The 23353-nt window shown below is 36.0% G+C and overlaps 1 protein-coding gene across 1 annotated transcript in view; it reads right to left on the bottom strand.

Moving 5' to 3' along the window:
- Positions 1–22688, bottom strand: part of LOC120322462 (WD repeat-containing protein 70-like) — a 42386-nt gene extending 19698 nt beyond the window's left edge. The window contains exons 1-6 of the mRNA XM_039383781.1: positions 22624–22688; positions 21517–21531; positions 19691–19784; positions 18717–18816; positions 12363–12447; positions 11127–11265 (exon numbers count right to left, since the gene is read on the bottom strand). Coding sequence (XP_039239715.1) covers positions 11127–11265; positions 12363–12447; positions 18717–18816; positions 19691–19784; positions 21517–21531; positions 22624–22688 — 498 coding nt within the window. The remainder of the gene's footprint in view (positions 1–11126; positions 11266–12362; positions 12448–18716; positions 18817–19690; positions 19785–21516; positions 21532–22623) is intronic.
- Positions 22689–23353: the final 665 nt, after the last annotated feature.

Below are 23353 nucleotides of genomic sequence, written 5' to 3'. Positions count from 1 at the left end.
TATGTAACAAAATAATGAGAACATATATAAAGAATGTGTCTCGAAAGTATTATTCTCCTCTATCCTCTTTCACTCTGCTGCAAGAGAGTTAAGGAACATTCAGATTACTCTCCATCACTGCCTTCTTATTCCAGTACTAACATTTTATATGCATGTGAGCTCATGCTGTACAAAAGCTTTGTTCTCTTATTTTGTGCATTTCAGTTGAAACTTTGGCTAATATCCTACAAACCATAACTACCTTCATATATATCTACAAATGTCAAGATATACTTTTGTTATTAGCAAATTTTATTAAAGAGATATGTTATGGAGGTCATAACTGGCTGCAAGATTGGAATGATATCAACTTTCACCATTTTCAAAAAAATTCCAAGAATGTTCATATTTCTGACATAAATAGGAATCACTATACACTCCTAGAGCACTCAGGTCAATGGCACTATACTCTCTCCTTGCCAATGCAAAATGAAGAGTAAATTATAGGGGCCATATTTTAAAGAGATATTTTAATTTCTTTTCCCTCCTTCAGGAGGTCTTACTGCTTCTCAATCAGACATTGTTTCCTTTGAAAACAACCTCTTCTCCTTAAAACAATTAAGTTTTAAGGCTAAGTACCATGCAGCTGTCTTTGAAAATGTAAAGTGTATTTTCAGATAACATATGATAATGTATCAGCTTTTTCAAGTTCATTGGTAAAGCTCCTCCTGCCATGCAGAAAAGAGGAAAGAAGAACGTGCTTCCATATCAGTTATGCACTGTTGGAATAAACAATTTCCATTTTTCTTTCTTTTCACTTCATGTACAGATATTCACTCTTCTCTGATTGTTCTTGACTTGCTTATACATTTGCTCCAAAATGTCAGAAACGACTATTCAGTTAACTGCAGCTATCAGACTTTTAGGCTAAGTTCACTAAATTTATGTCTACTCCCATGGCTATTAGTGCATGCTATTTAAATGAAAACCTTGACAAACAAATCTGCTTTGAAGATTGTATCTATCTACTTCCATCCCTACATAAAACCACCCTGATAGGGTGGAAATCTCTACTGAATAGCGCTGACACACAGCTAAAATTCCTACTACCCCTGTGGTAAGTGTGCAGGCAACATCCCACCTGTAAACTGGAAAAATCAAAAGTGATCTTGCAAATAACCACTGGAAAAAAATACTGCTGATTCCAGGTAAGTACTGAAAACGGAAAGGAAACATGATAATCCCTAGGCTTTCATGCATCTCTAGCTGCTGAAGCAAGAATTCACGGGCATTTGATGTTTCCTTCACATGATGTTTCCTTTAAAGAGTTTTTTACAATTAAGATCACCGCCTCCCTAAGATCTTGCTTTATGGTGAACTTGCCACCGGCTGCCGCAAGAGAGGAGCCCAGAAGAAAAGATACAAGGACTCCCTGAAACAACATCTCAGCCTTGGCCATATTGATCACCATAACAGGTCTACTCTGGCCTCAAATCGGGAGGCCTGGAGACACACCATCTATAACGCTGCCGTTTCCTTTGAGAACGCACGCAGGATCACTCTCGAGGAGAAAAGACAATGCAGAAAGAATCATGTCTTGCTGAATACACCACCTAAGGAGTCCTTCTGCTGTGCCTTTTGCAATCGGATATGTCTGTCTCGTATTGGCCTCATAAGCCACCAGTGTGCCTGTAACAAACGTGGATAGAGCCTTCCTAAATCTTCATTCACGAAGCCTAGCCATGAAAAAAAAATAAATCACAATTAAGATGAAGTTCTCCAATTCCAAGGTGAAGTTGCTGATGTTTTGACAATCGTCTGAAAATCAGGTGCAAGTAAGAGAGTGCAAGCTTCACTTTCAGCTATCCTTTCGTAGAGTGGCAGGCTTTCCTCCTGTAAAGTGCCTACAGTCAAAAATCCTTAAATCAATAGAAATGAGTGCAAAAGTAACCCATTATCTCCTACTTTGCTATTGGCAAGGTCAGGGAACAAGAGATGAAATGTCTCAGCGCTTTAGCAGAAGACACTAAACAGCAATAGAGGGAAGCGAAGAGCTTAGGTGGGACTTGCCTCACCAAACTTAACATGTCTACATCTCTAATCTTTAGAGATCTATTCTTCAAATATCTACAGACTTTCAACTCCCTTTACAGCTAATGGAAAGAAATACGCATTTTACAGTGGCCTTCAACTAACCTATTTTAGAGGTCTATTTTGGGATGAGATAAAATCACAGTCTGAATGTGTTTATTTTTCTCTGTGGATTAGAAAACGAGCCTAGGGTGACTGGATCAGCTGTAGACATCTATATTTGGTCAGGTGAATCCCTGCAGCATCCAGTGGCCAAAATAACCATATAAAAATCCCAGAAAACTAATGAAGATCTATACTGTGGCATGTGCTCCTTACATAAAACACTCCAGGTCAAGGATAAAGGATCCCGGGAGCCATATTGAATACTCTTAGTGAAGAAAAAATAAAGCCAATACAAACTTGTCTAATAAATCTTTAAAATCTTAGCTTCAAAGATCAGGTCTAGCTCTGGAGATATTTAAAAACTGAGTAGGGATAAACCAGAAACAAACTTATGTTTACTCTTATTACTTACCCTTTTCCTAACCTACAATCTAATAAATAATTCCTCAGAATTTGTTCTGAAGCCATACAATAAAAAAGCGAAAAGAGCTGCTGCTCTAACAAAATATTTTTGGTCAGGGAAAGAAAAACTTAAACAAGCCTTCCCTCTCTCCTATGTGCAAGCTTTGCTTCAGTGGCCGTGACGGTATGTGATGGGCTGTGTTTGAACAGCACTGCTTGGGTTTGCGGCACTGGGCTGTCCAGACAGTCAGATAAGTGGCATGTCAGCGGGGAAGACAGCAAATATGTAAAATGACATTCTGACTGTGGTCCTGACTCTGTAAGGACTGGTCACCCCAGCAGTGGTTAAATGGGGCTTTTCTGAGTGAAGTATTTATCTTAACTGTAATCTTTATAAATTCTAGTATTTCTTAAAAAAAAAAAACAGTCTGTCAAAATCAGTGCAAGGATGCGTGCAATTAGTTTATTTAGCATGTCTGTTCTGTCTTTTCTCCTGTAAAACTCCTATATATTCATGTAAAGAACTGCTTGTGCAATGCAGTATCTTTTAAACACATAGGAGCTTAAAATGTAACTAAACAATACTACTTCAGAAACCTGTATGAAAGAGCAATTACCTTCCAAATTAACATTATCTGTTACCTAAGCCTATAGTTATACACCACCTATATTTGAGAGTAGTTTCTAACTTGTGCTGATTGAGGGATCAAATCTCAGTGTGCCTTTCAGCTTAATCTTTTGTTGTTCTGAAACTCGCACAACAATAAGTCCTTCTGACTTCAGTGATATGTCTTCCCAGAAGAGAATGGGAATGTACAAAGTTACTTCAGAAAAAAACTGCATTTATTGCATAGAATGTCTATGTCTTTGAATAAAACATGCAAATGTTCAGATGCTAACAGCTGGAGACAGCTTCTCACTGCCACAAGATCTTTCAACGACTGTTCCCCATCCCTCTTTGGTTACCTCCACTTTCAAACAATTTCTGTTATTAGGACAGATATTAAAGTAGTAGCTTTTCCATTTTATAATAAAGGTGTGAAACCATTTAGAAACTTCAGGTATTTAGACTGCTGTACAGTAGATACAAATCGAGTCTTTGTACAAATTTTCATGGACATATTTTACATGGCTTACAGTGTTCATGGACCAAAAACTTCTCTGCCACTTTTTGTGAAATACATCCCAGCAAGAATGCATACACCACTTGTGAAAAGAGAGGAAAATGTCTCAGAATACACTAAAAAAACTCATGCTGAGCTGCAGAAAAGATCCACATGCGTTCCAACCTATCGCCAGCAGAGTGACTCCTGCCTCTCTTCAAGTTCTCAAAGCTTTAAAAGAAAACACTTCCTCCCTCTCATGCCCTCATACTCTCTAAAGTTCAGAAACAGGCCTAAAAGAGTTTTAAGCAAGTATTTCAACATGTTGTTCTCCAAATGTACAGATACTTTCTCTCCAATTCTACGCAACTGGAATTTATTCTAATCTGAAGCTAAGGGCTGCCTTACCTGCAGAAATACTACACTACCATTTCTACACAATAATCAAAGATCATTGAAAAGGATGGTTGAAATACAGAATGGACAGTAAAATCCACCAATAAAGTTACCATAGTAAGGAAATGCTTCTATATAGATAGTTCTTTCCTCCTGCAGTTACCTGGATAGATATCTATCTGTTTGCTACCCTCCAAGAGCTACAGAAGTTCTGCCTTAAGGATCACAGAAAGACAATGCTGCTCAGAGACAAGATTAATTCCCACTGCACATTCTGTAATCTCTTCTCAATAGTGTCTTAGAGCACAGCAGAGATACAAAAGCATCCAACTTTCTTGCCATGCTGCTTTCTCTGGAAGAGGCTGGTCTGTGTCCCAGAAGCACCAGAAGAGGGGGAGAATAAAACTGTTTAACTCTTAAAAAACTGCTGTATTTTTAATTAAAAACAACAACAACAAAAAAAAACCCCAAACAAACCCCAAAACAAAAACAACAAAAAAGCCTCCCAACCCAGATCTAGAAGTATGCCTTTTCCAAATGTCTGCCTCACTGAAAAACAACTGTGACCAGTTTGCATCCATCCTATTTCTTTCTTTCAGGCATATGGTTAACACTTATACGCTTATATTTTGATACTATGCATGGTCTGATTTAGAAAAAGGCTGCTCACAATGAAAATATACTAATATTATATTTAAAATCTGCTGTAAACCCCAATTGCAAAAATCTTCAGGTTTGAGATTCCCCTGGAGCTCTTCCAAGGAAAAGAGCCAACTACAATAAATAAGGTGGGAGGTTAGGGACTATCTACAATGCAGTGACTTGCTATCATTAGATTTAAAATACTCGTGAGAATACAGTAGTGGAGGAAAGAACACTAATGTTTTTCCCTTGTGAAACATGACTTAGAGAATGTGTGGAAATATTCAATAGAAAAGGGACCAGAAATGGACAAAATTTACAATTTTCTATGTAGAAACCAAAAAAATATCCTAAAATCATTTTCAGAGGCCAATAATTTAAAGCAGGATCTCAATATAGAAGATATAGATAATAATGCTGTATCACTTATCTTTCAAGGTACAGTTATAAAATATATTCTTAGACGTGCACTGAGCCACTCAACAATACTTTCCTCTTTTGATAAACAAAAAAGTAACTTAATCAAGGTGGAAATCTATTTTCCTTGAAAGTGCAATGCAGGGCATTTTCAAGCACCTGGTCTGTTAAAATTACAGCCACACTTTCATCACCATATATCACAAAACTAAGGCAGACAACTTTCACACACACACCCACTCCCTGTTACAGGGACAAACCCCTCACAGTTTATTACTCTTGCATACCTCAAACCTCTAGTGACAGCTCCCCTAAAACAAAGTACATGCTGCTCCAGGATACATGAAGGGAAGGACCACATTGTTGTCACATACATGAAGTAGAGAATAAAAATTGACAACTTACCTCACTGTAGAAGAAAACATATTCTTGTTATTCACCTCTTATACTAGATTTATTTTTTTCTTACTTTAATAAACACAAACATTTACTGGACCTTAAATATCGTATTTAATTCCTTATTGTGGAAAATACAGATTTTCCTTTTAAATAAAACAAATGGCTCTAAAAAAACCCCCCAGAAGTAGCAGAATGATCTCTTCCAGAAGTTAAAAGAATTTATTTTTCTTAAATTCAAAAGCTTTAAATCTTAGTGAAATGAGCCACAGTGGAAAAGCCCTTTACAATATTACTGCACCTTATAAATAGTAAATGAAATTGTTTGAGGTCAAGGAAAGAAATACTGCAATACTATATCAAATGTGCATAAAGGATGATGGAAGGTTCATATTCCTTATTCTTTCTTTCCTTTTTACTCTTTCATCTAAAATGAAGCTTTATTTATAGCTTCTTCTCAGAAGACCTTCCTGAAATATCCCTTAGAGGTATTTTCAGAAGTATTTGATAATTTAACTTTTGCTTATATTTGAGAAACTAAGAAAATATTGAAGAATCCTCCAAACAGAAATAGGATTCCCAAAACAACCATAGATCCATGTTTCTGGATTCTTGCTTATCTACAAAAATCTGTGGGATATTTTAAAAACTTGCACATCTCATTTTATAATGTACAGATTCTCATCATCCTGGGTTACTTTTAAATTAAATTATTACTTAAATTTTCATTAAAAATCAGTAATTTCTGCAACCATACAAGTTTTTGGTTTTGTTTTTCTTTTTCAGTGCCCACTCTTGCTTGGCAGTAACAGGGTGTAATACTTCTCCTTTCCATATGGGGAAAATGACTGCTCTACTGCTGCCAAGATCAATCTTGTCTGTAGTATGGATAACTACTGGGTGATCTTTTGGAACTAACCAAATGAATGACAGACATGTGAGAGTGATTCGAGTGCCTATCCACAGCTATTTTAAATTAAACTGACATTGGGGGAAATGTTGTGTACCCAATTCTTTTTCCCATACACTAGGTATTTTTAACTGGTTCCCATGAAGATCTCATACTTGCATAACCAAACCAAGAATTAGGAGTAAAGCCTCTCTGACTTTCATCTGGTAATGAAACCTCTCTTCCTTTCCAGAGGGCAGTTACAGATATCCCAAAGATGAGACCTCATTCTGAAGTAGCTACAGGTCTTCCTACCTCTCATAACTACCTGAGGAAAAGGAAGGGAAATGGCCTCTGAGTTTCTGGACATGAACTTTGTACCCCCATGTTCTGGCAGTATTATTTCCTTACATCTATTTAAGTCTCTCATCCATGTAAATGAAGTAAAGAAACATTCTGCATGCAATTATAAATATATCAGATTAAATAAGCCTCTAATGCTCAAATTGAGAAAGTTTAATATAAGTATTTCACTGTGAACATTTGAGGTGAGAGCAGAAGAACCATTCACAGATAATATTGTCAAGACAGAAGGAAAAGAGACAGAAAAACTATGAAAAAGCTGCACACGCATAATAGGATTTTTTTAAGTTCAGCTAAAAAGAGAGGAATTCTGTACTCTTTAGTATATATAACCACTGTCACAGTACAAAGCCCTTATAATTTTCCAGTGCTCCTGTACATACTGAGCCAGAGTAAGGCTGAGGTACTGCATGCAGACCATCAGGTTCTTTATGAGTGGGAGAGGCAGGAGCTCCCACCCCTGATCTAATTTTGATCTAATCTGCAGTCAGTAAATGACCTTGCCAGTAACCTGCACCACGGGTGATTTCTCTCCTTGATAAACTCATGGAAGAAAAATCAATTGAGTGCTATGAACAATAAAATTCTTACATCTGCATTAAGGTATCTCTAAGACAATCACCGGAGGCAGAAAAGATGGTCAGAGAAGCACCATTCTGTGTTTGCCCTATTCACACCTCCTCCTTCTACTGGCCAGAGACAGAGCCCATGGTCTGCACCTCTTCTGACATTTCCTCAGTTTTGCTTCAAGAAGTATTGCTATTTATCTAAGAAGCTTGAATTCTACAGAAGTCCCAATGCCTATGAGGTGGGATGGCATTCAGTAATTGACATGACAACATAGTTGTTTAGTCACAGGATTATGGTTAGGAAAAAAAAAAACTAATACAAGGGAAGAAAATCAAATTAATATTCTGTACTCAGGCACATCAGCAGAGGCTAATCAGACTGTTAGGCCATTAGTAAAACCACAAGGTTTCACTCCAGCAGCTCTGAAACAGTAATGGATTTTCCCATGAAAACTTGAAAGAAAAGGTGAAAAAAGGTTTGTGTGGTATGATGGAAAGGAATGCCAGACACAGCTTTGGTCAAACATTCCCATTAAATATTTTCTCATTACCCACTAGGTTCACTCACAGGCCAATTTCACTGGCTATTTACCAAGGAGGTTTAAGATAATGTTTACTGCTCTATACTGTTTTTCAATTTTCTAAGCTTACTAGCATTTCCTTTTAAAAAAATCCTTGTGAAATTAAAAAAGTAACACATAAATGTTTTCTCTTCAGAGTAGATTTTGTGTTACTCTGATTATATACATTCTATACCTTATATACATTACTCTACATTATATACATTCTACCACTAAACTGGTATACAAATGCCTTCAAAAAGTATTATTTTTTTTATTTTATACTTGAAATAAATTACTAAATATGCCTTTTTTCTTTAACAATTCGGACTAAATCCAACTGAAATCATTGAAACTATTTTCATGAGGAACGAGAGCAGATTAAGCTCTTTGGAGAGAGAGATTCTGGTATATTTGTGCTTTTTACTACATGCATCAGCATAGCATAACTTCATTTCTGCAACGCCTAAAAAAGCCCAAAATAGAAAGATTAAAACTATATATTTCAGCACTAGATAACATGTAAAATGTAAAGAAGCATGTAACTTAGTTGCAGAAAACAAACTGAAGTCTGAGATAACATTATCCATTCATCTTTAATTACACTAATGCTAAATGCTATCTGTATTTTTGAGAGTATAAAGAAAAAATGAAAACTAGGCAAATAGTCCATAGAAAGCAAGTAATTACTGCACTGCTGAAAAAATGCTTTGATAAACTACACAAAAGATATTAATCTACCAATTTACAGTCCAGTGATCTTTCCAACGAACAGCGTTTACTGCTTACAAAACATAAAAGCCAGCTTCTTGAAAATTCATTTGCTTTTAGCATGCCTTTTTGCGTTTATATTTCATCAAACTCAGCAATTTGAGAAGAACAAGAAATGAACACTAATGAAAAAGCCAAAAGATACAAACAGTAGAAAGATCTTGAAAAAATATACTGTTTCTATTTTGTAACACCACTTATACTAATTTTTCTTCTTTTAGATTCAGGTTGATATGCTTAATTTTGTTTTTCTTAGATGTGTACTATTTAATCTGTAAGCTACACAGACTGATTGTACAGATATTATTAGTGCTGACTCACTGAAAATTATGTGATAAGAGCAGTATTTATAAGTCTCAATTCTTCACCATTATTATTTTGACTATTTTCATTTCCATTATATGCAAAGCAGAAGAATGACAGTCTTAAATTTTATAACCACAAATGAAGAAAACCAGCAGCACTAAACCTCTGTAGACTGAAGTAATTTACTACAGTCTTAAAAAGTACCATATAAATATCAGCACCCATATAAATTTATAGCATAAAATTATGAACCTGCTGAGATTTGTACACATACTTAAAATTTTACTATGTGAGTGGTCCCAGTGAAGTTGTTTATTGACAGTTTCCTACTGTTGGGTCTCAATTCCATGTCTCTCCTGCATTTTGAAGCAAAGAATAAAAATTTATGTCTCAATTCTTAGAAAAACTGATAGAAAAAGAATCTTTACTTGACTCTCCTGTAGCACTACCTATCTCAGCAGGTAAACAGACCCTCTAATTTTGAGAATTAGAAGACAAAGTTAGCAAATTAAAACATGCAGGTTGGTGACCAGTATTTCTCACTATTCTCACTAAGTTCTCTTGGAGATTCAGGATCTATCACTGAAAAGCTCCTCATTCTTGCAGTCTTAATGCCCAAGTGAAGTTTCCATACACTGTTGCTGACTTGACCATCACTAAAAGGAGATGCCATCATGAACACCTCCAGACACTCAGTTCTAAGGAGTTCAAATTCATTGTGAATAGAATTATTAAATTATTTTGTTGCCTGTGCCCAAGGACAGAAGATCTCCTACAAAAGCCGACTTCTTGCACTTCATCCTTTTCTCAGTCATGAAGTTTCAGAGGAGATACTGAGGCACTCATTTTCTCTCAGAAAAAGGTTATAACACTTGCTTATAAAACTTGTATCAGAAAATAAAAATCCCCTAGAAATTCTCATGTGTTAAATTGAGGTTCAGTATGTTCCATAGGAGAAAAATTCAAAACCCAATTTATGCTACTTTTGGAGAAATTCTTTAGTACTAAATAAAACTTCCAATGGTGTATAAAACCCCCTGTGTTTAGATTAATGTTTAAAATAAAAACAGAGACTTTTTTCCCCCCTCCACAAAAAAAAACCCATGTTTTCTGCTTTGATAAGAATTCTGCATTTTTAATTTGCAAGACTACTGCCATGGAAATTATAGGTATAACAAATCCATCCATAACCAGATTTTGCTTTAGGATGAACTAAAGGAGAAAACAGGATTTGAAAAGAAAAGGAAATACAAATGTAGATTTTGTATAAATGATCCCCACCATAAGGAGGGTCGGCCACCTGTGCTAGGAAAGACTACTGTGCTGGGTTAAAAAAAGTGCGAGAGAAAACAATATCTTGAAACAAAGTGACAAAGTTGCTAATCTCACAGACTGCAACAACTAATGGAATGCAAGCATATGTTGCCGTACTTATCAGCGGCAATTCTGTTTTAATTTCTGCCACTCCTGTTCTTTATAATCTATAAGCTTTCTTCTGTACATCATACAAGTGAAAGGACCTCTTTTCAACTATGGTATTCAACTATTCCCTTCTGTACAAGGGAATAGATAGTTCAAGTCATACACAGACCCCTCTGTATTACAGATTCACAACTTTAGGGTTTTATATTACTGGTGAGAATGGTATTTTTTATGGAGAGATTCCCAATGATACCTTCCTTTCATCATTAAATTGTTGCAATTACACAAGCTAGAGTTCATTGAAATATATTCTATAGTAACCACAAATCTAGTTTCAGGGACAAGTAGGAGTTTTGTCACATTAAGGCATTTCATCATGATAACTGGTGGAGTAAACAACAAAAACATCTAAGTATTTTAGGATTTGTGCCTCACTTTACAGATTTAGAAGGGTTCACAGAAATCCTTGAGAAACACAATGGTAATACCAAAGCAGGGAAGTCCTATTGCTAAAACACCTTGTCCTAGGATTTCTTTTTTTTTTAATTGAAACAATAGCACCTATTTAGTTTAGTCTAGCCCTATCTCTTACTCATGGAATAGGAAAATGACAAGAGTGTTAGTAGATAATTACCTGTATGAGAGGGAAAAAAGCATGTGAATATGATTTCATTTCATATTTTGAATAATGACAAAAGAAAACTAAAATACATACTGCATCTGTAACTTCTATCTCATACAACTTCTGGAATGTTTCACGATAAAAGAAAAAGAGCTTCCCACTGCCACCACCTTTCTTAACAGAGGTGCCTGTGACAAGTATTTTATCATCTGGGCTGAAACAACAATCTGTCCTGTTGAAGAAAACATCACAAACATATAATTAACATATAGAGAGCTTATATATAAATTGCATTCCTTAAGAGCAATCATTTCTATTTGTTAATCCTTTCAAGACAAGACTTTAAAGTAATCTTTTGTCAGTTGTCATCTATTACTATAGTTATCAGATATCTATTGTTATAGTTATCAGTTATAGTTATCTATTACAATTGCTATTACAGCTGTGCACAAGATGGGCAAAACTGGCAGATTCAATAAAAATCCACCTCCCAACAAAATTCTCCTCCACTCAAAAGTCTTGTAAGCTTTTCAATATGATAAACAAACAAAAAAAAAAGTACTTTCAAATCTGGTTATCATCATTAAATAAAAAAAGTATCAGTCATGAAATCTGTTTTTGCTGATGATACATTCTTCAGTGATGCAAGGTGGTATGTTTATACATTGGCCAAAAATGTTTGTCATTTACTTTTCCACTCTGTTACAAATTGCAGTCAAGACTGAGCTGCCCATTGCTTGCCTTTTTAAGATCTTATTTTAAAATTATAAACTGTCCTGAGGGTTGGATTTGGCTGTGTTACAGCTATAGAAATGCAAGTCATACCAATAAAAATATTAAAAGCAATACTTAGCACTATGCAGTTAAATAAAGTATTTTAGTACCAAAGAACACAGCCATCAGCACTTCTGACACCATAACCTGAATTCATACCAGGTACCTTCATGTTATGTCTATTTTTTCATCCAGCTCTTTTTTATTAATCATAGACTAAATAAGAATGAGGTGTACACCCATATCTCATTACACAAACATAAGGCAATGAATGGGCCTCCTCCTAAAAAGTTGCTAATCTAATAAGACATAAGACATATTAGACTGAAAAATGGTATAAAACAAGCAAAGTTAGCTATGCAATACCACAAAAATGGTAAGAGCTTTTAAAGCAATGTGAATCTCTAAAATAGCCAAGAACTGACACTGCACAGTCCTCCCTGTGCAGTCCTTTCTGCACTGTTCTGCACCTACTGGCAACTGAGAACTCCAGTAGAACCCCATTCAGCAAAAATATTGCTATTTCTACTAGTTGGAATAAATTAGAGTACTTACATTGGAAAGAAGCTGGGCAGTCCATCCGCTGAATTAAGAGGCTTTTTAAATTGTCTAATATCCCATATCTTCAAGGTATCATCTCCTATGAAACAAAAGAGACAAAGGTTAGCAATAAAGAATTAAAGCCAAGAATTAGGCATGTCAGAAAATTTCATCCTCTAATTCAGACAGAAAGAGAACAGAATGATAGAATAGAAGCATTCTAAATGGGAATGGTTTGGAAGATTTTTGTCCCTAAATGACTATTACAGTACAAGGATAAGAGTTCAAAGTGCTACACTCTAGTATATCAGAAACTTCTTCTCCATAGGCTTAACTCCATCACAGTAATCCCTCCTACTAAGAATCACTGTCCACAGTGGAATCAAGTTCCCCAATCACTAGTTTATCCTGTGTTTGCGAGCACTGGTGCTTTACTACTAGGAACAAATTTAACTTTCAATATAACAAAAGAAATTAAAATGTTGCCATGAATGGTATAGATCAAAAACTAAACAAGTTTTATGTGTTTGGCTTCTACATGTCCTGAAAAAGCCATCAGGAAGGATGGAGAGCTCATGAAGTCTTCCTCCTTCTTTAGCAGGCAAACAGCAACAAACTGCTATCTCAGGATGGTGAAGAGGCCCTGGCATCAGTCAGAAATCCTCGGGGTGAAGGGAAGCAAGTGAAACCACAGCGAAACCACACTTGCTTTAATGAAACCTTTTCACCACACGACCTTTAGCCATAAAAGCTAAGATGGAGGTTACAGCAAGACATTTATAGCAATTCTCATCTGTGCTTGATAAACATGGTGTGCTTGTAGGCCAATAGAAGTTAGGCTGTTTATCCCTTTTCGAAAAGTTATGACATGTTAACAAAGTGAGAACAGGGGGAAGAAAAGAGATTAGTTAGTTATTCTCAGAGGGATCTACATCTCTGCTGATTATTCTTCTCAGATACATCTTTCCAGTGTGCGACAAGCTACAGATTTTGAGCTTTGAAGCACCTAGACATCTCCTAGCATTTGACATTAGTGCCTCAGCACTTTCAAGGGTGAAAAGAAGGACATTAAAACAACAATTATCTTTCAAAATACCCAGAGATTGATTCTAGACTAAAAGTTACAAAATCTTTCTAACCTAGGAGGAAAAGGAGGCAAGACCTGCTTCCTTCCAGAGCACAAATCTTGCAGGGAAGTGATTTGGTTGTCTACAAGTATTTTATGGACTCACAGACTTTAAGCTCAAGAGTTCAAAGGAGGCCTTGGAAATAAAATGTTTTTTAAAAAAGTAACATGCTGCAACAAAAGAAATCAAGGCCAGCAGTGCCCTTTACAGGGAAAGCAGTAATGTGTGGCCTCATACATCATGTATGTTTATATTAAAGACTAGGATAACTCCTTACTACAAAATATTTTTAAAAAGTGGACAACTTAAATAAATGATGTCTAGAGCAGAGTAGAAGCTAAAAAATGACAACAGAGAAAAATGTTGAGTCCCTATTTTGGGAATATCTGTTTTCTTATTGTTTCTCAGTAGACTCCATCCCAAGCATTTCAAAGCTTTTGGTCTTGTAAAATAAGCCCTCCCTTCTCCCTCCCCCCCAACAAAAAAACACTTATTACTGAGATGTTACATCTAAAGCAGCAGCACTTTATAAACGTATGCAAAGGACACCATTTGGCCATTTTGCAAATCTTCTGGATAGGGACAGATCTACAGCTAGCAGCCAAGGCTGTTCTGTTTCCAGTGGAATGAGCCTTGACACGATCTTCAAGCTGTAGTCCTCCCAGACTTTAGCAGGAGAGATGCAGTCAGACGTAGTAGTTATAGCTCTTCTGCTAACTAGAAGAACTAATGGGCTGGTTAAAAACATTAGAAGACTCTAGCAGGACTCAAAGTTGTGGTTGTTTTCAAGTCAACACTGTCTTTAACTGTGCAGAAATAGATAATTAAGTATTTGGAAAGGGAGAAATGCTAGTAGAAATACTTGGCTAATGCTGTGAAACTCTTATCATCATTTAGAATTTGCCCAAATTCACTGTTCCTAATTTGCTTTTCCTAATGAAAATTTTCTGTGTGCAAATGTGATTGATTACTGAATCTAATTTGCGTTTAGAGTTGAAATCACTGTCACAAAGATAACGGAGTATTAACTTTCCTCAATACTAAGGATTTTTCCAGTAGCATTCTACTATCGATGCCTAAGAGGTTTCTTTACTAGAGCTGTAGCACTACTGTTCTGTTTTTAATTACTTCATAAATGAAAAAAACCTAGTTATCCTTAAACAAAAACATATAAACAGAAGTTGTGCAGTTCAGTATGAAGCATTCAAAATAGTCTACTGAGATCATTCAGTATTTTTTTTCTTGATGGCAGACTTGTCTGAAGCCTGGCAGGATTACTTAAAGCTTTTATAGTCTTTTTAGTAGAATTTCAAACTCTATGTTTTGCCATTTTAATAAAAAGGATACCAATAAACAGGCTCAAGTCTGACACAATCAGGTCAGACACCATTATGCCAATGGTATTGAGCATTGGATTTATCAAGAGGCAACAATTAGGTCCTAGAAAAACAGTCTTTGGTGAGCCAAGATAGGCATTTAGTAAATGCCTTTTAGTCAAAATAAGACCAAGCACTGATACTAGAAAGATTTTATCTGATTTTTAGTTCTCTTTTCAGAAAATGATGAGTAGGAAGACAAGCACATGAATGTGAATGGGCACAAAAGAAAAAAAAGTGCTGCCAGAAACTCAAAAGCTTACAGTCAGCAACACTAAAAGGGGGAGCCCTGCGTTGAAAGCAAATCAAGGATAGCAGGTGTTCACAGAGATCACTGAGGAAAGCAAAGAAACATAGGAAATGGGAATTTAAAAAATAATAGGAAATACGCAGCATAACAAGAAGGGGTATGTGTGAGAGGGCACCAGAATATGTTTATAAACTATGAGCCTTTCTGTGAAGGCTTATGTGGAGAGAGGTACCTTACACATACCTTACAGAACAAGGTATGTGCTTCTGCATTCTGCACTGGTTCTACAGGAGGACCTGCAACAACTAAAGAATGACCCTTGGAGGCATCAAACATTGGGACCACAGCCAAAGGTCTCGGGGCGGAAGTCACAAATCAAGGCATCTGCACACATATTTGCAACAGCTCTCACCATCACCTCCATCCATACCAGCCTGGTCAGATTAATTAAAGTACACTATCTTCTCTAAACATATGGAAGAGGAGGATACTGGAAGACTTTGAGAAAGCCATTTCAGCTCCAAGTGTTGTAAATAGTTAATATTGAAATATTAAAGCTAATTAATGCTTTTTTGGCATTGTTGGAATGAACAGTGCTCAGATTACTTGACATAAACCCATTTGATTTTTAAAATGCTAATGTCTGCATTTACTATAAAGAGCAATATATTATTCCTCTACACAAAATAGAAAGTCACTATATATGCTGCTGCGTAATCCTTGAGGAAACTGTATTCAAGGTGTTTCTACTTTTTAATCCAACTACAAAATGAAATATCTTATTTTTCCTCAAATACGCTGTGAAAAGAGAAATACAACTAAATATTTAAAAAAAAAAAATCCAAACCAGAAACAAACCCAAACCAAACAAAAATATCCAAAGGAAACACCAAAACATTTTTTTTGAGCTCAGATGAAAGCATATATCTACATAAGCTATCTGATGGCTTTGATGTGAATATTTTTTGCGTGGGTCTAGCAGCATTGAATTAATTTTCCCTATATAAATTTACTAAGATGTTAAGATGACAGTGAGTCCACACAGTGTCTGTAACACAGAGAACAGATGAACTACCAAACTAAAAGCTGTCATGAGATTCAAGGAATTAAGGAAGTCATTGTTTCATTTTATGACAAAAACTAACTCCCAGACATATCAGCAGTCAAGAAAAGTTTTTTTATATTCAATATTTTTACAATAGGTCCCCAAGTCTAGTCCTACTGCTTATCTTTTTCCCTGCTAAACAAAGAAAATGTTCTCCAAACATGATTGTTCATGGTTTCAAGCATGCAAAAATATCACTTTCTTAAGTTTCTGTCAAGTTACTACCTAATACCCAACAAGAATAAGACTGGAAACTTTCATAAGCAGCTCCTTAGGTTTTCCTTTTCCCTTGTGCCTGCAGCTGAGCCATGCCTCAGCTCTCTCATATCCAACACAGAATCTACATCAGATGCAGGAAAGCCCATCAGGCTTTCAATGAAAGTTCCCATGCCCCAAACAACTATCCCTCTCTTTGATCCTCAGCACTTGGCAGGTGTGTTAATCTATGAATGCTAAATCCACATCTGCTTTCATTGGTACAGATCCAAAGCAATACTCATATTAGAGCCCTAACCAAACAAGTCAAAATAAGGTATGAATCCTCCTTATTCCCTAGCACAGTGCACACAGAGCTTTTTCTTTTTTTTTTTTTTGAATATGCTAGACAAAGGTAGCACTTTTATCCACACTGAGTGGCCAAATTTCTCTGCAGTCCTACATTCTGCAAACAATCAATCAGCATTTTATACAGCTTAGAGCAGAGTGTGATAGATAAAACATAAGTAAATGAAAGTCTGTTTAACATGACACAAAAACTGGAGACAGATGAGGAAGAGCAGGCAACCAAAAGTGCCACATGCAATAAAAATAAGCAAAGGTCATTTTATGTGATCGACATTCATAAATGTGAAACAGAAGAGAATTTACATAAATGGATGTTTCAACCACTAGTGAATACTTCTCACATAAGTATTAACCTTGTTTGCTCTTATATTTAAAAGCACACTGAGGTTTATCCTTAAATCTCATACTCTATGTGAATTTTTTGAGGACAACACCACTAGCAGACAGAAGCAGCATTTTACTTAGTGCAGAACAGAAAGACACACAGTTCACCTGCTTTCCCAGCAGGAGAAGGTTCACACACAGTAAGAGTCTAGTTCAGTAAGGACAAGCAAAGTTGAGAGCTTTTACCTCAACCACTTAGAACCCATTCATGATGGGCAGAGTGGCAGTAGAGCTCTGGATTCAGGAGCCTGAACCACAATTAGGAAACAATCCAAGTGCCATTAGTGTCGGTAAGCCTAGGGCCATCAAGGACAAGACTTAAGCCTAGGGCCATCAAGGACAAGACTATCATCAGCTTACTCTGAAAGATGTTTTCTGGGAAACATAATGTTTGGAATCTTTGAAATGCGGCAAGATAAAGAGTCAGTGAGGCAGCATCAATAGCAGTTGCATTTCACTGTACCCATATGCACTTGTGCCACTCTACCCATCAGGGACGGGGGGGACAGGGAGGACACAAAGCAATTGCAAGATACAGCCCTTGGCTAGGAATCACATCCCCTGCTTCATAGGTTTTGCCATCTATGAATACCTCTATCCTGGTACTTTGTATACGTAATCTCATTCTGTCTATGTCCCATACTGACCAGATGTCCTATGCATATGTTAGGCACAATGTCAGCCGACATTAATGCATACTGCCTCTCCCTAGGCCTGTTTATTTGGCCTTGGGGCAATGCTAATGCATACACAGAGCTTCTGGTTACAGCTGGTTTCCATCCAGACAGCTTGGATGGTATGCTTGCACCTGCCTGCAAAATACTGGGTAGACAAATCTCTGCACGAAACAACGTCCTATCCCAATAATGAAGTGAATGATTCCTCAAATACATCTTTGCCTTCTCAAGACTTGTTCTGTTATCCAAGACCCATTTATAAAAAATTCATCTGAAGTTTAGAACACAAGACCTTTTTCCCAGTCCTGTGGATATTTCAGATTTTTCTGCCATTCAAGTACATCTTGGCCAGTCAATTCCAGTCATAAACTTTTGCTGTTTCTAATATAGATTAGATAAAAATTCCAATTAGGACAGAAAAGGACACTGCCTAAGAAAGCTGTATGAGGAATTAATAAATCCAGAACAGAGAGACAGTTATCGAGAGGCAGTAATCTTCCCAGAAATAGCTAAGCAATAAAACTGGACTTGTTTTATTTATAATTCAGCTATTAATTTCCTTTTGGTGTATTATTAATTCTAGACAAGAAGACAGATCAGGAACTGCGTAATATAATCAGCATAGTTCTCTTAAAATATTTCTTCAATGCTGTAAAATGCACATTCAGAAACACAGTATTGTATGGTATATCAAATAAAAGTAGTAAATTGTGAAATACTTCAGGTTTGAATCACTAGTGTCTCGTTTCACTACCTCATCTCCATCATAAGCAATTACATTTAACAGTGATTCAATTTATATGGTTTGTTTAATGAACAATTTCAACTTACCGAAGTTAAAACTGTCTTACATTCAACATATCATAGGGTTCTTTCAATCACCTACCTCCTCGGCTGGCAAGGACAGTCCCATCATAGGAAAACGTCAAGCATGAAGTGTCAGTGCCTGAAGCATGGGCTTGCCTGCAGTGGAACTTCGTATGTACCTGTTTGTCAAACAAACAAAACATTACAAAATAGACATTACAAACAAAATGTTTCAAAGTGGGACAAATATTTTATAGCATTTTGTGTACTCTGATGCTATTCCTAAATTTAAACAGAAACCCCTGCATTTTTAGAAGCTAAATTTCAACAGCCTTTTAAAAACATCACGCATGTTTCAGAATAGGCTCTCATAATAAGGCCTTGAATGCAAAATTTAACTTTTTCATAGGTTTAATTATACAGTACACACTTAGTGCTCCCACCAGCACTGAATAAAAAGTAGTTATGCCTGGTTAAGATAAAAATACATTTGAAGACAGTTCTCAACACTCCCCTAAGCAGGCCTGTAGTTACAAAAACTACCAAAATACAATATACATACTTTCCAAAGGACTTTAAAGAAGGACTGGAGGAACTTACTTTTCCCAAATTTAATCCCTGACAAACTTAATGGCTTACATAATAGAACAAAGTTCAGATATTTTTAAATTTGTGCTCCATTTAGCTGCAATAAAATTCTAGTTTGGGAATGATGTATATTTTATTTTAATTATTTCTATTTTGCTGATAATTCTAGAGAAAGGTTGAAATTGCTTTCAGGTTAACATTTTATTTTTATTCATTAAGTCATTATTTGGTAAAATACCTAAAAATTCTATTAAAAAGGGAGGAACCTCAAATTAAATCTTAACACTCTTGTAAAATCAAGCTTGCCTACTTCCCAACCAAAAACAAAGGTCTCAGCTAAGATACCAAGAAATCTTTCATACAGAAGAAGGGAAAATGGAAGAAAAGGGAGAAGAAAGAAAGAGAGATAAAGGAATTTGTGACAGGTTGATTCCTTACACCTAGGTAACTATGCTCCTCACTTACCCTCTTTTCATAATCAAAAACTAATTCATATAGCTGTACAATTAAGCATTCAAGACTTAGAGGTTGCCAGTACAACTGTATCTCATCTTCCTGTCTGCAAGATAAGGTTCAATACATACAGAGGAGAAGGTGACAAATTAGTGACCTTAAAGTCCTTTATTTATTGCAGTGATGAGCAAAACAGAAAAATAGTATATTTTCAGAGGGGGTTTTGAACGGCATGCAGAAAGTCAGCCCTATAACACCACCCTAAACAGTAAGAGGACAAAACACTGAGCAGCTGCTCACTGATTTCTATCCAAACTATGCATTAAAAGAGACACAGTTCTACAGAATATGAAGGGAGGATGTGATCACAAAATGCAGTCACACAGGCTGAATTCGGCTTGCACAGGAATACTCAGTTACTGAATCTTCTAATTTTTGACACGTACCTTACTAGGGCTCTTTTTTATGGGTTATTTTGCAAGTAAAACAACCAAACAAGTAAAGCAGCTAATGTTGTTTATCGTTTAGAATATTTGTTCTAAATTTGGTTCTAAAGCTAAAGAATATTCGTGTGATGACATTAATAACTACTGCAATCTTATTTTGATGTGCAGATTTAGTCAAGTATTGAGAGGAGTCACATGAGGCATTCCCTCCACAAATGACTCTTCATCAAACAAGCGAGGACTTCAAATACCAAGTACATGCTTCTTACAGTATTTTGGAGATAGAATATAATGGCTTATGTTTAGTCTTAGTAATTGTTTTCAAATTACTGTCACTTCTAACCAATTTTGCATACCCTGGAGTAAGTCTATGAACAGACTGCCGTTCACAAATGTATGTCTTCGGTGGGAGTGTTCATAAATAATAAAAACTATACTTTATGCATCCAACTACATAAAATTTTCCAATATGTTGTAACACACAAAGGATAAAGTATGAATTGGTTATCAGAAAACAGATTTTCTCCAAATAGTATTTGTTAAACATTAACAAGCAATTAAAATTATATATTTTCTGTCTAAGAAATACCATGGACACTTGCAAAAACATCATAAATGGTTAATAATCACACTTTAAAAAATACCAGAAATATTACATTATGATATTAAGCTAGTTCAGATGAATTGGAAGAACTTCATTTGGGCTCCACAACATTCTCATCCCTTCCAGGCAATGTCACATTAACATACTTATATTAAAATATGATTTTTTTCACTCTGCTGTCCAACTTAATGTGAGGCTGTAGGATATTTTCCTTTAACTTCATCCTTAATCAATCTGAAATACTTTCTTTTGTTTTGTGTTGGATACAAATTAAAACACCGAAAAGATCTGGGGTCCAACTAATGCCTTTTCTTTTATGTTTAATTAAGTAAAAACCCAAACATCTATGGATAAGCAAATTACATACCAGTTCAGAAATTTTGTTATTTTCCTAGGGTCAAAGATAATGATTTTATTTAGCATGAATTTATGAATCCATTAATAAAACCTAAACTGTCTCTTTCAGGAATTAAGCAACTCACCTTAAATTGGCCCAAAGTTGTGTCAGGGAAGGTTTAGATTGAAAATTAGGAAAAAATTCTTTGCTGAAAGGGTGATCAAGCATTGGAAGAGGATGCCCAGGGAAGTGGCTGAGTCACCACCCCTAGAGGTATTTAAAAGACATGTAGATGTGGCCCTTAGGGACACAGTGGTGGACTCGGCAGAGTTAAGGTTAATGGTGGGACTTGAAGAACTTAAGGGTCTTTTCTAACCTAAATGACTTTATGACTATGTCACCCACTGTGGAGCCCTCTCAATGAAGTACCTGTACTTCAACAGGTTCTTACCCTTTTTCAACTGTCCTATAGAAAACAGAAAACAGCAACATACAGATATCAAAGATTGACCTTATGTACCCCCTTAACCACAAAAACAAAACCAACAGAATTAATTTAGCCCAACTCTATCCAGCTTTGATGCTTTAGGATTTCATGTAAAACAAGACTTGCATGAAAGGGATAGTAAGAGTGCATCAGCAATTCTGTTTGTCTTTAAAAATAAATTTGCTCAGTTCACCAGTAAAAAGATTGTTTTCCTAACTTTGAGCTTGCAAGCTTGCCCTCCATATATTATTCTGCAAAGGAATATAACCCTGAATTGTAATACTAAATCAAATATTCTAAAATGATTGAAGGTTGCTCTAAAAATGATAGAAGGTTGAACAAGAAGTTTTTACATATACTGGCAAATGTTCATTGCAGTTTTCAAAGAAAATAATGTGTTTGGCCTCTGATCTCTTAATATTTTTAACAGATGTCTAATCTTGCTAACAAATCATTACAAAAAAAATTGTTATCAGAATGCTTTTTGCTGGAAAGACATGAAACAACAGAACTAATGTACGCAATTCAAAAGTCTGATTCAAGAAGGCGAGAGCACTGAAATATCAGATAGAGATATAAAAGATAATTAGGGCAAAGTGTATCTACATATCTCCTTCATTACCCTTCTCCTTTTGTTGCAGAAGTGCCTGCTATTATGAAGTAATAGTCATGTTACTTCATAAAAGCATACTACAAAGTTTAATAAATTCATCAGTCCTTAGTATTTTTAAAAGGTTTAGTTACTTCAGCAAATTCTGCAGTAAACCACTATCTTCTGCAACTTGTTTAAAGGCTTTCTTAGCTAACAACTTCAGCAATGTAAGCACTTTCTTCCTAGCTTTGTATTAGCACATATATTTTTGTTAAGCAATTACAGCTGACTGTACTTGTGTGCAAATGAGATGACAGGCAGAAAACACGAAGCACATGTGAGAAAGGACAGTTGTATGTATCAAAAAAAAATACATGTCAGGATTTGCAATACTGCTGCAGTCCTCAGAGAGGAAGAGAGGCAGAAGATAAAAGGAAGCCAGAGAAAGGATTGGGAAGAGTTGTGAGGTGGAAAGGTACATGACCAGAGCATCAGTAATGAGTATCCCTTGCACAAAAATCTGGGTGGATTGAGAAGGACCCATACGGGAAGTGAATATGCCACGTGAAGATGGCACATGAAGTGTTTATCAAAAACGAGTGGCCTACAGAGCCACGTGGTTACAGCTCTGCATCACACAACTGCTCTTCTGCTCAAAAAGCCTAAATAAAACATATTCTAGGGAAAGCAACTAGATCTACTCAGTTTGGTCACCTCAGAAATCCAAGCCATGTCCATGAGAAAAACAACAATATGATAAACTAATGAAATTTTTGAACTTTCCACACTGTTTCTGGGATACAGTATTTCACAGTAAGCCAACACTTTCCCAAGATGCTTCCCACACCCTGCCCCCCCCCGCTTTTCTTTTAACAAAACATTGAATGTCCCAGCCAAGAAATTCTTCTTCCTTTTTATTCCTAACATCTTCTAGATTTTTTTAAAAGCACAGGCAGTAAATTAAGGCAGGCCTTGGGGAAAGTGAGACCTACAAAGATTGCTTTATCAATCTTTCCCTTATTACAGATGCGTCACTAAATTTTACTTATTTATTAGTATGAACACAGTCAACCATAAAACTACAATCATGTCTACAGCAAAAGGAACTCTGTCCAGTAATGAGCGTGCCACTAGTAATGTGCAATCTACTTCAGTTTGCTCCAGCACAAAGAAGGTGTGATGTGAACAGGGAAGCTCATCTCTAGAGAT

Source organism: Pipra filicauda, unplaced genomic scaffold, assembly GCF_003945595.2.
Source record: "Pipra filicauda isolate LSUMZ 115617 unplaced genomic scaffold, ASM394559v2 scaffold325_size820570_pilon, whole genome shotgun sequence".
Classification (NCBI taxonomy): Eukaryota; Metazoa; Chordata; class Aves; order Passeriformes; family Pipridae; genus Pipra; species Pipra filicauda.
The sequence above is the reverse complement of the archived record's forward strand: the minus strand, read 5'-3'. Positions and strand labels throughout refer to the sequence as shown.